Genomic DNA, 14,788 nt, shown 5'->3' on the forward strand with positions numbered 1-14,788 from the left:
ATCGAAGGTGACGTGAAAGGACCAACATCTTTTCCTTTTTCTGCTCTATGCTTTCGAAGACGTTCGATTTTTCTGGTGTGGAGAAACAGTGTAGTTCCGCCATTAGAGCGTCGGGTCTGGCTCTGCACAAGGTGGGTAGACTGACTTTCGTAAAGGGTCTATTAAGATCTTTGGTAAGTCATCATAAAAGAAGTTGAAGCCGTTTACCACTCCCTGTAACGCCGAATTAGAGCGCAGCTCTTGAGGAGGAGGAGGGAAGTGTACTGAGGGCCACGGTTTCTCGGGGGTCACGTGACATAGGGGAAGGGGTCACACATGACCCCCCCCCCGAGGGCACGTGACCTTGTTGGGGTCACGTGACCTCAGGGGAGGGGGTCCACGTCGAGGGGGAGTCACGTGCCCCCCGAGGTCACGTGACCTCAAAAAGGGGTCACGTGACCTCGGGAAGGGGTCACGTGACCCCCAGGTCACGTGACCAATATTTCCCCGCTAGATTTAGCGAGGAAATTTTTCCGCTAGATTTAGCGGGGAAATTTTTCCGCTAAACAGCGGGAAATTTTTCCGCTAGATCTAGCGGGGAAGTTTTTAGCTAGATTTGGCGGGGAAATTTTTCCGCCAGATTTAGCGGGGAAATTTTTCCGCTAAATTTAGCGGAGAAATTTTTTCCGCTAAATTTAGGGGGGAAAATTTTCCGCTAGATTTAGCGGGGAAATTTTTCCGCTAGATTTAGCGGAGAAATTTTTTCCGCTAGATTTAGCGGGGAAAAATTTCCGCTAGATCTAGCGGGGAAGTTTTTCCGCTAGATTTAGCGCAGAAATTTTTCCGCCAGATAGCGGAGAATTTTTTCCGCTAGATTTAGCGGGGAAGTTTTTCCGCTAGATTTAGCGGGGCGAATTTTCCGCTAGATCTAGCGGGGAAGTTTTTCCGCTAGATTTAGCGGGGAAATTTTTCCGCTAGATTTAGCGGGGAAATTTTTCCGCTAGATTTAGCAAGGAAATTTTTCCGCTAGATTTAGCAAGGAAATTTTTCCGCTAGATTTAGTGGTGAAATTTTTTCCGCCAGATTTAGCGGGGAAATTTTTTCCGCTAGATTTCGCGGGGAAAATTTTCCGCTAGATCTAGCGGGGAAGTTTTTCCGCTAGATTTAGCGGGGAAATTTACCCATAATGCACCGCGCGGTTACGCCGACGCCGACGGCGACGCCGACGCCGACGGCGACGCCGCTCAAGCCGGGAACGGGCGCCTAACAGCTGCGCTCTAAAAAGGAATGCTTTGCGTTACGTATAGATGGCAGATAGGAGTCTTCAGCTGCGTAGTATATTTCCCATGCGCAGGGGTTTCCATTCCGCTTGGCCGAGCGGAAAATACTTTTTTTTTGTTACCTAGCTTTTTTAAAGACTTTGTAAACCAGGGTTTCTGTCGATTCTCACGGAACGTAATTATTGGGATGAATTCATTTGCAAGTTCATTTAATTTATTTCTGAACATTATCCAGTTTGTATTAATAGAGCGATTAAAAAATGATGCTTCGAAAATTGGAAGAAAGGCGTTAAGCTCCCTGTTTATTACTTCATAATTTCCCTAATGATAAAGACAAATTCTTTTATCGCGTGTTTGATGTCGTACTGGGCAAAAGTTGAAGGTAGGATGAATTACTTTGTGGTCGCTGATTTCGCGGAGATAAGTAACCGATGATAGGCTCTCGGGATGACTGGTTAGTATTAGATCTAAGATGTTTACAGAATCCCGTGAAACACGTGTGGGTTCGGATACTAGTTGAACGAGGTTAAAATCGAGACATACGTTAATAAAATCTTTTGCGGCTTCATTGCCTATAGCTGAGGGGACCTGGTTGCTCCAGTCTATTTGCGGGTCTCCAAAGAGAAGGATATGCGCATTCGGGTACGTTGAGGCAAATTCACTAAGGATGTTATCAAGTTTACAAGAAAAGTCGGGAGAAGTATGGGGAGGCCTGTAGCGGACTCCCAAAAGAACCGTCTGAGGTGAAGCGCGACCTGTGATCCATAGTCCTTCAAGGTCGGATGTAATGTTAACGATAGAACATGACAACTGCTGGTGTGCGGCGATGAGAACACCTCCTCCTCGTGTGGCTTGGCGGTCATTTCTATAAAGTCCGGCAAATCGGCCAGAACTTCAGCATCAGTGGTTTCTTTAGACAGCCAGGTTTCGGTTAAGATCAACAAATTACTACTGGAAGACAACACGAGATTAGACAAAATTTCTCGTTTCGGAAGAAAACTTTGCGCGTTGGTGAAGATTACAGAAAATGAAAGATTAGTTTCGGTAGAAATCCGAGAGGGGGCTGTGATTTCCTTCTGACGGGGCAATTGCTATGCTGTTTCCTTTACGGTCTGTGATGGTTCATCAAAAACATGGCGTTTCGGTCCCATGAGTAGGGTTTTAAACCGTAAAGAAAATGGCGTATTTTTGCTTTTTGCAAACGCAAGTAGGCGTTTGCGAGCATTTTGGACGGGCCGAGAAAAGTCTTCGCCAACACTGAAACTTGTTCCTTTGAACTTGCGGCCATTAGTTAGAATGGTGTATTTTGTCTTATAGAACGTGAATTTAACGATTGCTGGGCGAGGGCGGTCAGATGTATGATGTCCAAGACGATGTGCACGCTCTATTTCTTTGGGGTCTATGGTTATGTTCGAGTGATCACGACAGTGCCGGATGACGAGTTGTTCAGATTGGGCAAACGTTTCTGGTCCAGTGGCGTTAGGGATGCCATAGAAAATGAGGTTGTTGCGTCGAGAATGATTTTCGGCATCGTCGAAGCGCGCCTCCAGGCCACAGACCAAACGGGCTGTCTGAGCCGTCTCGATTTTTACATTTTCTAATTCGGTGCGCACGGGGGCGAGATTTTGATAATGGTTTTCGAGCGCAGTCATGCGCCCGCTCAACTCTGATATGGCTTTATCTGTTTTTTTAAAAGCTGGGTTTTAAGGTCTTGTACCTCTGCAAGTAATTTCGATTGACCGGTGGATAGTTTTGTCAGCTCGGCTAGTATGGCGTTGGTACCAGGACCAGGATTAGTTTCGATGTCACCCGATTGCAACAGCAAGGAACGGATGGTATGGAAGCACTCAATCGAAATAACAACGCAACACTGCGGGCTAGGCAGCTGTATTAAAAAGTAGTTACTTGTTTTTTTAGAGAAAAGACTGCACGGTTTACTAACCTGCACGAAAACGGATTAGTGGTCTGCGTTGTGGCACAGCCTCCGAGCCCACAGAGCGATATGGGCTGCGTCGGCTGGTTTATAGAGGGCGGGTAAGTGGCTGTTGATGACGATGGGGCCCTCCACACTTGGCCGAGGATCAATTGCTCGAGTGACGAGGCGTTGCTGATAGCCGGATGGTAGCCACTTGCTTGATTTTCGTTGCTCCAGATTGTGCATGCTGTCGTGCCGTCCGAGGAAGCTAGCAACGGGAGCAAAGCGCGGAGGAAGGAGAACATCTGCACGAAAAAGTTGAACGGATTAGTGGTCTGCGTTGTGGCACAGCCACCGAGCCCACAGAGCGATATCTGCTGCGTCGGCTGGTTTATAGTGGGCGGGTAAGTGGCTGTTGATGACGATGGGGCCCTCCACACTTGGCCGAGGATCAATTGCTCGAGTGACGAGGCGTTGCTGATAGCCGGATGGTAGCCACTTGCCTGATTTTCGTTGCTCCAGATTGTGCATGCTGTCGTGCCGTCCGAGGAAGCCAGCAACGGGAGCAAAGCGCGGAGGAAGGAGAACATCTGCACGAAAAAGTTGAACGGATTAGTGGTCTGCGTTGTGGCACAGCCACCGAGCCCACAGAGCGATATCTGCTGCGTCGGCTGGTTTATAGTGGGCGGGTAAGTGGCTGTTGATGACGATGGGGCCCTCCACACTTGGCCGAGGATCAATTGCTCGAGTGACGAGGCGTTGCTGATAGCCGGATGGTAGCCACTTGCCTGATTTTCGTTGCTCCAGATTGTGCATGCTGTCGTGCCGTCCGAGGAAGCCAGCAACGGGAGCAAAGCGCGGAGGAAGGAGAACATCTGCACGAAAAAGTTGAACGGATTAGTGGTCTGCGTTGTGGCACAGCCACCGAGCCCACAGAGCGATATCTGCTGCGTCGGCTGGTTTATAGTGGGCGGGTAAGTGGCTGTTGATGACGATGGGGCCCTCCACACTTGGCCGAGGATCAATTGCTCGAGTGACGAGGCGTTGCTGATAGCCGGATGGTAGCCACTTGCTTGATTTTCGTTGCTCCAGATTGTGCATGCTGTCGTGCCGTCCGAGGAAGCCAGCAACGGGAGCAAAGCGCGGAGGAAGGAGAACATCTGCACGAAAAAGTTGAACGGATTAGTGGTCTGCGTTGTGGCACAGCCACCGAGCCCACAGAGCGATATCTGCTGCGTCGGCTGGTTTATAGTGGGCGGGTAAGTGGCTGTTGATGACGATGGGGCCCTCCACACTTGGCCGAGGATCAATTGCTCGAGTGACGAGGCGTTGCTGATAGCCGGATGGTAGCCACTTGCTTGATTTTCGTTGCTCCAGATTGTGCATGCTGTCGTGCCGTCCGAGGAAGCCAGCAACGGGAGCAAAGCGCGGAGGAAGGAGAACATCTGCACGAAAAAGTTGAACGGATTAGTGGTCTGCGTTGTGGCACAGCCACCGAGCCCACAGAGCGATATCTGCTGCGTCGGCTGGTTTATAGTGGGCGGGTAAGTGGCTGTTGATGACGATGGGGCCCTCCACACTTGGCCGAGGATCAATTGCTCGAGTGACGAGGCGTTGCTGATAGCCGAATGGTAGCCACTTGCCTGATTTTCGTTGCTCCAGATTGTGCATGCTGTCGTGCCGTCCGAGGTAGCCAGCAACGGGAGCAAAGCGCGGAGGAAGGAGAACATCTGCACGAAAAAGTTGAACGGATTAGTGGTCTGCGTTGTGGCACAGCCACCGAGCCCACAGAGCGATATCTGCTGCGTCGGCTGGTTTATAGTGGGCGGGTAAGTGGCTGTTGATGACGATGGGGCCCTCCACACTTGGCCGAGGATCAATTGCTTGAGTGACGAGGCGTTGCTGATAGCCGGATGGTAGCCACTTGCTTGATTTTCGTTGCTCCAGATTGTGCATGCTGTCGTGCCGTCCGAGGAAGCCAGCAACGGGAGCAAAGCGCGGAGAAAGGAGAACATCTGCACGAAAAAGTTGAACGGATTAGTGGTCTGCGTTGTGGCACAGCCACCGAGCCCACAGAGCGATATCTGCTGCGTCGGCTGGTTTATAGAGGGCGGGTAAGTGGCTGTTGATGACGATGGGGCCCTCCACACTTGGCCGAGGATCAATTGCTCGAGTGACGAGGCGTTGCTGATAGCCGGATGGTAGCCACTTGCTTGATTTTCGTTGCTCCAGATTGTGCATGCTGTCGTGCCGTCCGAGGAAGCCAGCAACGGGAGCAAAGCGCGGAGGAAGGAGAACATCTGCACGAAAAAGTTGAACGGGTTAGTGGTCTGCGTTGTGGCACAGCCACCGAGCCCACAGAGCGATATCTGCTGCGTCGGCTGGTTTATAGTGGGCGGGTAAGTGGCTGTTGATGACGATGAGGCCCTCCACACTTGGCCGAGGATCAATTGCTCGAGTGACGAGGCGTTGCTGATAGCCGGATGGTAGCCACTTGCTTGATTTTCGTTGCTCCAGATTGTGCATGCTGTCGTGCCGTCCGAGGAAGCCAGCAACGGGAGCAAAGCGCGGAGGAAGGAGAACATCTGCACGAAAAAGTTGAACGGATTAGTGGTTTGCGTTGTGGCACAGCCACCGAGCCCACAGAGCGATATCTGCTGCGTCGGCTGGTTTATAGTGGGCGGGTAAGTGGCTGTTGATGACGATGGGGCCCTCCACACTTGGCCGAGGATCAATTGCTCGAGTGACGAGCCGTTGCTGATAGCCGGATGGTAGCCACTTGCTTGATTTTCGTTGTTCCAGATTGTGCATGCTGTCGTGCCGTCCGAGGAAGCCAGCAACGGGAGCAAAGCGCGGAGGAAGGAGAACATCTGCACGAAAAAGTTGAACGGATTAGTGGTCTGCGTAGTGGCACAGCCACCGAGCCCACAGAGCGATATCTGCTGCGTCGGCTGGTTTATAGTGGGCGGGTAAGTGGCTGTTGATGACGATGGGGCCCTGCACACTTGGCCGAGGATCAATTGCTTGAGTGGCGAGGCGTTGCTGATAGCCGGATGGTAGCCACTTGCTTGATTTTCGTTGCTCCAGATTGTGCATGCTGTCGTGCCGTCCGAGGAAGCCAGCAACGGGAGCAAAGCGCGGAGGAAGGAGAACATCTGCACGAAAAAGTTGAACGGATTAGTGGTCTGCGTTGTGGCACAGCCACCGCGCCCACAGAGCGATATCTGCTGCATCGGCTGGTTTATAGTGGGCGGGTAAGTGGCTGTTGATGACGATGGGGCCCTCCACACTTGGCCGAGGATCAATTGCTTGAGTGGCGAGGCGTTGCTGATAGCCGGATGGTAGCCACTTGCTTGATTTTCGTTGCTCCAGATTGTGCATGCTGTCGTGCCGTCCGAGGAAGCCAGCAACGGGAGCAAAGCGCGGAGGAAGGAGAACATCTGCACGAAAAAGTTGAACGGATTAGTGGTCTGCGTAGTGGCACAGCCACCGAGCCCACAGAGCGATATCTGCTGCGTCGGCTGGTTTATAGTGGGCGGGTAAGTGGCTGTTGATGACGATGGGGCCCTGCACACTTGGCCGAGGATCAATTGCTTGAGTGGCGAGGCGTTGCTGATAGCCGGATGGTAGCCACTTGCTTGATTTTCGTTGCTCCAGATTGTGCATGCTGTCGTGCCGTCCGAGGAAGCCAGCAACGGGAGCAAAGCGCGGAGGAAGGAGAACATCTGCACTAAAAAGTTGAACGGATTAGTGGTCTGCGTTGTGGCACAGCCACCGCGCCCACAGAGCGATATCTGCTGCATCGGCTGGTTTATAGTGGGCGGGTAAGTGGCTGTTGATGACGATGGGGCCCTCCACACTTGGCCGAGGATCAATTGCTTGAGTGGCGAGGCGTTGCTGATAGCCGGATGGTAGCCACTTGCTTGATTTTCGTTGCTCCAGATTGTGCATGCTGTCGTGCCGTCCGAGGAAGCCAGCAACGGGAGCAAAGCGCGGAGGAAGGAGAACATCTGCACGAAAAAGTTGAACGGATTAGTGGTCTGCGTTGTGGCACAGCCACCGAGCCCACAGAGCGATATCTGCTGCATCGGCTGGTTTATAGTGGGCGGGTAAGTGGCTGTTGATGACGATGGGGCCCTGCACACTTGGCCGAGGATAAATTGCTTGAGTGGCGAGGCGTTGCTGATAGCCGGATGGTAGCCACTTGCTTGATTTTCGTTGCTCCAGATTGTGCATGCTGTCGTGCCGTCCGAGGAAGCCAGCAACGGGAGCAAAGCGCGGAGGAAGAACATCTGCACGAAAAAGTTGAACGGATTAGTGGTCTGCGTTGTGGCACAGCCACCGAGCCCACAGAGCGATATCTGCTGCGTCGGCTGGTTTATAGAGGGCGGGTAAGTGGCTGTTGATGACGATGGGGCCCTCCACACTTGGCCGAGGATCAATTGCTTGAGTGGCGAGGCGTTGCTGATAGCCGGATGGTAGCCACTTGCTTGATTTTTGTTGCTCCAGATTGTGCATGCTGTCGTGCCGTCCGAGGAAGCCAGCAACAGGAGCAAAGCGCGGAGGAAGGAGAACATCTGCACGAAAAAGTTGAACGGATTAGTGGTCTGCGTTGTGGCACAGCCACCGAGCCCACAGAGCGATATCTGCTGCGTCGGCTGGTTTATAGAGGGCGGGTAAGTGGCTGTTGATGACGATGGGGCCCTGCACACTTGGCCGAGGATCAATTGCTTGAGTGGCGAGGCGTTGCTGATAGCCGGATGGTAGCCACTTGCTTGATTTTCGTTGCTCCAGATTGTGCATGCTGTCGTGCCGTCCGAGGAAGCCAGCAACGGGAGCAAAGCGCGGAGGAAGGAGAACATCTGCACGAAAAAGTTGAACGGATTAGTGGTCTGCGTTGTGGCACAGCCACCGAGCCCACAGAGCGATATCTGCTGCGTCGGCTGGTTTATAGAGGGCGGGTAAGTGGCTGTTGATGACGATGGGGCCCTCCACACTTGGCCGAGGATCAATTGCTTGAGTGGCGAGGCGTTGCTGATAGCCGGATGGTAGCCACTTGCTTGATTTTCGTTGCTCCAGATTGTGCATGCTGTCGTGCCGTCCGAGGAAGCCAGCAACAGGAGCAAAGCGCGGAGGAAGGAGAACATCTGCACGAAAAAGTTGAACGGATTAGTGGTCTGCGTTGTGGCACAGCCACCGAGCCCACAGAGCGATATCTGCTGCGTCGGCTGGTTTATAGAGGGCGGGTAAGTGGCTGTTGATGACGATGGGGCCCTGCACACTTGGCCGAGGATCAATTGCTTGAGTGGCGAGGCGTTGCTGATAGCCGGATGGTAGCCACTTGCTTGATTTTCGTTGCTCCAGATTGTGCATGCTGTCGTGCCGTCCGAGGAAGCCAGCAACGGGAGCAAAGCGCGGAGGAAGGAGAACATCTGCACGAAAAAGTTGAACGGATTAGTGGTCTGCGTTGTGGCACAGCCACCGAGCCCACAGAGCGATATCTGCTGCGTCGGCTGGTTTATAGAGGGCGGGTAAGTGGCTGTTGATGACGATGGGGCCCTGCACACTTGGCCGAGGATCAATTGCTTGAGTGGCGAGGCGTTGCTGATAGCCGGATGGTAGCCACTTGCTTGATTTTCGTTGCTCCAGATTGTGCATGCTGTCGTGCCGTCCGAGGAAGCCAGCAACGGGAGCAAAGCGCGGAGGAAGGAGAACATCTGCACGAAAAAGTTGAACGGATTAGTGGTCTGCGTTGTGGCACAGCCACCGAGCCCACAGAGCGATATCTGCTGCATCGGCTGGTTTATAGTGGGCGGGTAAGTGGCTGTTGATGACGATGGGGCCCTCCACACTTGGCCGAGGATCAATTGCTTGAGTGGCGAGGCGTTGCTGATAGCCGGATGGTAGCCACTTGCTTGATTTTCGTTGCTCCAGATTGTGCATGCTGTCGTGCCGTCCGAGGAAGCCAGCAACGGGAGCAAAGCGCGGAGGAAGGAGAACATCTGCACGAAAAAGTTGAACGGATTAGTGGTCTGCGTTGTGGCACAGCCACCGAGCCCACAGAGCGATATCTGCTGCGTCGGCTGGTTTATAGTGGGCGGGTAAGTGGCTGTTGATGACGATGGGGCCCTGCACACTTGGCCGAGAATCAATTGCTTGAGTGGCGAGGCGTTGCTGATAGCCGGATGGTAGCCACTTGCTTGATTTTCGTTGCTCCAGATTGTGCATGCTGTCGTGCCGTCCGAGGAAGCCAGCAACGGGAGCAAAGCGCGGAGGAAGGAGAACATCTGCACTAAAAAGTTGAACGGATTAGTGGTCTGCGTTGTGGCACAGCCACCGCGCCCACAGAGCGATATCTGCTGCATCGGCTGGTTTATAGTGGGCGGGTAAGTGGCTGTTGATGACGATGGGGCCCTCCACACTTGGCCGAGGATCAATTGCTTGAGTGGCGAGGCGTTGCTGATAGCCGGATGGTAGCCACTTGCTTGATTTTCGTTGCTCCAGATTGTGCATGCTGTCGTGCCGTCCGAGGAAGCCAGCAACGGGAGCAAAGCGCGGAGGAAGGAGAACATCTGCACGAAAAAGTTGAACGGATTAGTGGTCTGCGTTGTGGCACAGCCACCGAGCCCACAGAGCGATATCTGCTGCGTCGGCTGGTTTATAGAGGGCGGGTAAGTGGCTGTTGATGACGATGGGGCCCTCCACACATGGCCGAGGATCAATTGCTCGAGTGACGAGGCGTTGCTGATAGTCGGATGGTAGCCACTTGCTTGATTTTCGTTGCTCCAGATTGTGCATGCTGTCGTGCCGTCCGAGGAAGCCAGCAACGGGAGCAAAGCGCGGAGGAAGGAGAACATCTGCACGAAAAAGTTGAACGGATTAGTGGTCTGCGTTGTGGCACAGCCACCGAGCCCACAGAGCGATATCTGCTGCGTCGGCTGGTTTATAGTGGGCGGGTAAGTGGCTGTTGATGACGATGGGGCCCTCCACACTTGGCCGAGGATCAATTGCTCGAGTGACGAGGCGTTGCTGATAGCCGGATGGTAGCCACTTGCTTGATTTTCGTTGCTCCAGATTGTGCATGCTGTCGTGCCGTCCGAGGAAGCCAGCAACGGGAGCAAAGCGCGGAGGAAGGAGAACATCTGCACGAAAAAGTTGAACGGATTAGTGGTCTGCGTTGTGGCACAGCCACCGAGCCCACAGAGCGATATCTGCTGCGTCGGCTGGTTTATAGTGGGCGGGTAAGTGGCTGTTGGTGACGATGGGGCCCTCCACACTTGGCCGAGGATCAATTGCTTGAGAGACGAGGCGTTGCTGATAGCCAGATGGTAGCCACTTGCTTGATTTTCGTTGCTCCAGATTGTGCATGCTGTCGTGCCGTCCGAGGAAGCCAGCAACGGGAGCAAAGCGCGGAGGAAGGAGAACATCTGCACGAAAAAGTTGAACGGATTAGTGGTCTGCGTTGTGGCACAGCCACCGAGCCCACAGAGCGATATGGGCTGCGTCGGCTGGTTTATAGTGGGCGGGTAAGTGGCTGTTGATGACGATGGGGCCCTCCACACTTGGCCGAGGATCAATTGCTCGAGTGACGAGGCGTTGCTGATAGCCGGATGGTAGCCACTTGCTTGATTTTCGTTGCTCCAGATTGTGCATGCTGTCGCGCCGTCCGAGGAAGCCAGCAACGGGAGCAAAGCGCGGAGGAAGAACATCTGCACGAAAAAGTTGAACGGATTAGTGGTCTGCGTTGTGGCACAGCCACCGAGCCCACAGAGCGATATCTGCTGCGTCGGCTGGTTTATAGTGGGCGGGTAAGTGGCTGTTGATGACGATGGGGCCCTCCACACTTGGCCGAGGATCAATTGCTTGAGTGACGAGGCGTTGCTGATAGCCGGATGGTAGCCACTTGCTTGATTTTCGTTGCTCCAGATTGTGCATGCTGTCGTGCCGTCCGAGGAAGCCAGCAACGGGAGCAAAGCGCGGAGGAAGGAGAACATCTGCACGAAAAAGTTGAACGGATTAGTGGTCTGCGTAGTGGCACAGCCACCGAGCCCACAGAGCGATATCTGCTGCGTCGGCTGGTTTATAGTGGGCGGGTAAGTGGCTGTTGATGACGATGGGGCCCTGCACACTTGGCCGAGGATCAATTGCTTGAGTGGCGAGGCGTTGCTGATAGCCGGATGGTAGCCACTTGCTTGATTTTCGTTGCTCCAGATTGTGCATGCTGTCGTGCCGTCCGAGGAAGCCAGCAACGGGAGCAAAGCGCGGAGGAAGGAGAACATCTGCACTAAAAAGTTGAACGGATTAGTGGTCTGCGTTGTGGCACAGCCACCGCGCCCACAGAGCGATATCTGCTGCATCGGCTGGTTTATAGTGGGCGGGTAAGTGGCTGTTGATGACGATGGGGCCCTCCACACTTGGCCGAGGATCAATTGCTTGAGTGGCGAGGCGTTGCTGATAGCCGGATGGTAGCCACTTGCTTGATTTTCGTTGCTCCAGATTGTGCATGCTGTCGTGCCGTCCGAGGAAGCCAGCAACGGGAGCAAAGCGCGGAGGAAGGAGAACATCTGCACGAAAAAGTTGAACGGATTAGTGGTCTGCGTTGTGGCACAGCCACCGAGCCCACAGAGCGATATCTGCTGCGTCGGCTGGTTTATAGAGGGCGGGTAAGTGGCTGTTGATGACGATGGGGCCCTCCACACTTGGCCGAGGATCAATTGCTCGAGTGACGAGGCGTTGCTGATAGTCGGATGGTAGCCACTTGCTTGATTTTCGTTGCTCCAGATTGTGCATGCTGTCGTGCCGTCCGAGGAAGCCAGCAACGGGAGCAAAGCGCGGAGGAAGGAGAACATCTGCACGAAAAAGTTGAACGGATTAGTGGTCTGCGTTGTGGCACAGCCACCGAGCCCACAGAGCGATATCTGCTGCGTCGGCTGGTTTATAGTGGGCGGGTAAGTGGCTGTTGATGACGATGGGGCCCTCCACACTTGGCCGAGGATCAATTGCTCGAGTGACGAGGCGTTGCTGATAGCCGGATGGTAGCCACTTGCTTGATTTTCGTTGCTCCAGATTGTGCATGCTGTCGTGCCGTCCGAGGAAGCCAGCAACGGGAGCAAAGCGCGGAGGAAGGAGAACATCTGCACGAAAAAGTTGAACGGATTAGTGGTCTGCGTTGTGGCACAGCCACCGAGCCCACAGAGCGATATCTGCTGCGTCGGCTGGTTTATAGTGGGCGGGTAAGTGGCTGTTGATGACGATGGGGCCCTCCACACTTGGCCGAGGATCAATTGCTCGAGTGACGAGCCGTTGCTGATAGCCGGATGGTAGCCACTTGCTTGATTTTCGTTGCTCCAGATTGTGCATGCTGTCGTGCCGTCCGAGGAAGCCAGCAACGGGAGCAAAGCGCGGAGGAAGGAGAACATCTGCACGAAAAAGTTGAACGGATTAGTGGTCTGCGTTGTGGCACAGCCACCGAGCCCACAGAGCGATATGGGCTGCGTCGGCTGGTTTATAGTGGGCGGGTAAGTGGCTGTTGATGACGATGGGGCCCTCCACACTTGGCCGATGATCAATTGCTTGAGAGACGAGGCGTTGCTGATAGCCAGATGGTAGCCACTTGCTTGATTTTCGTTGCTCCAGATTGTGCATGCTGTCGTGCCGTCCGAGGAAGCCAGCAACGGGAGCAAAGCGCGGAGGAAGGAGAACATCTGCACGAAAAATTTGAACGGATTAGTGGTCTGCGTTGTGGCACAGCCACCGAGCCCACAGAGCGATATGGGCTGCGTCGGCTGGTTTATAGTGGGCGGGTAAGTGGCTGTTGATGACCATGGGGCCCTCCACACTTGGCCGAGGATCAATTGCTCGAGTGACGAGGCGTTGCTGATAGCCGGATGGTAGCCACTTGCTTGATTTTCGTTGCTCCAGATTGTGCATGCTGTCGTGCCGTCCGAGGAAGCCAGCAACGGGAGCAAAGCGCGGAGGAAGGAGAACATCTGCACGAAAAAGTTGAACGGATTAGTGGTCTGCGTTGCGGCACAGCCACCGCGCCCACAGAGCGATATCTGCTGCGTCGGCTGGTTTATAGTGAGCGGGTAAGTGGCTGTTGATGACGATGGGGCCCTCCACACTTGGCCGAGGATCAATTGCTTGAGTGGCGAGGCGTTGCTGATAGCCGGATGGTAGCCACTTGCTTGATTTTCGTTGCTCCAGATTGTGCATGCTGTCGTGCCGTCCGAGGAAGCCAGCAACGGGAGCAAAGCGCGGAGGAAGGAGAACATCTGCACGAAAAAGTTGAACGGATTAGTGGTCTGCGTTGTGGCACAGCCACCGAGCCCACAGAGCGATATCTGCTGCGTCGGCTGGTTTATTGTGGGCGGGTAAGTGGCTGTTGATGACGATGGGGCCCTCCACACTTGGCCGAGGATCAATTGCTTGAGTGACGAGGCGTTGCTGATAGCCGGATGGTAGCCACTTGCTTGATTTTCGTTGCTCCAGATTGTGCATGCTGTCGTGCCGTCCGAGGAAGCCAGCAACGGGAGCAAAGCGCGGAGGAAGGAGAACATCTGCACGAAAAAGTTGAACAGATTAGTGGTCTGCGTTGGGGCACAGCCACCGAGCCCACAGAGCGATATCTGCTGCGTCGGCTGGTTTATAGTGGGCGGGTAAGTGGCTGTTGATGACGATGGGGCCCTCCACACTTGGCCGAGGATCAATTGCTTGAGTGACGAGGCGTTGCTGATAGCCGGATGGTAGCCACTTGCTTGATTTTCGTTGCTCCAGATTGTGCATGCTGTCGTGCCGTCCGAGGAAGCCAGCAACGGGAGCAAAGCGCGGAGGAAGGAGAACATCTGCACGAAAAAGTTGAACGGATTAGTGGTCTGCGTTGTGGCACAGCCACCGAGCCCACAGAGCGATATGGGCTGCGTCGGCTGGTTTATAGTGGGCGGGTAAGTGGCTGTTGATGACGATGGGGCCCTCCACACTTGGCCGAGGATCAATTGCTTGAGTGACGAGGCGTTGCTGATAGCCCGATGGTAGCCACTTGCTTGATTTTCGTTGCTCCAGATTGTGCATGCTGTCGTGCCGTCCGAGGAAGCCAGCAACGGGAGCAAAGCGCGGAGGAAGGAGAACATCTGCACGAAAAAGTTGAACGGATTAGTGGTCTGCGTTGTGGCACAGCCACCGAGCCCACAGAGCGATATGGGCTGCGTCGGCTGGTTTATAGAGGGGGGTAAGTGGCTGTTGATGACGATGGGGCCCTCCACACTTGGCCGAGGATCAATTGCTTGAGTGACGAGGCGTTGCTGATAGCCCGATGGTAGCCACCTGCTTGATTTTAGTTGCTCCAGATTGTGCATGCTGTCGTGTCGTCCGAGGAAGCCAGCAACGGGAGCAAAGCGCGGAGGAAGGAGAACATCTGCACGAAAAAGTTGAACGGATTTGTGGTCTGCGTTGTGGCACAGCCACCGAGCCCGCAGAGCAATATCTGCTGCGTCGGCTGGTTTATAGTGGGCGGGTAAGTGGCTGTTGATGACGATGGGGCCCTCCACACTTGGCCGAGCATCAATTGCTTGAGTGACGAGGCGTTGCTGATAGCCGGATGGTAGCCACTTGCTTG

General features: G+C 54.1%; 1 protein-coding gene across 1 annotated transcript; it reads right to left on the minus strand.

Annotated features, from left to right (window-relative positions):
* Positions 1 to 2,350: 2,350 nt before the first annotated feature.
* On the minus strand, positions 2,351 to 2,911 carry LOC121046346. The gene has a single exon (XM_040500485.1). It carries the CDS (start codon positions 2,909 to 2,911, stop codon positions 2,351 to 2,353), a length of 561 nt encoding a protein of 186 aa, XP_040356419.1.
* Between the last annotated feature and the right edge of the window lie 11,877 nt (positions 2,912 to 14,788).

Source organism: Ixodes scapularis, unplaced genomic scaffold, assembly GCF_016920785.2.
Source record: "Ixodes scapularis isolate PalLabHiFi unplaced genomic scaffold, ASM1692078v2 ptg001789l_1___fragment_2___debris__unscaffolded, whole genome shotgun sequence".
Taxonomy (NCBI): Eukaryota; Metazoa; Arthropoda; class Arachnida; order Ixodida; family Ixodidae; genus Ixodes; species Ixodes scapularis.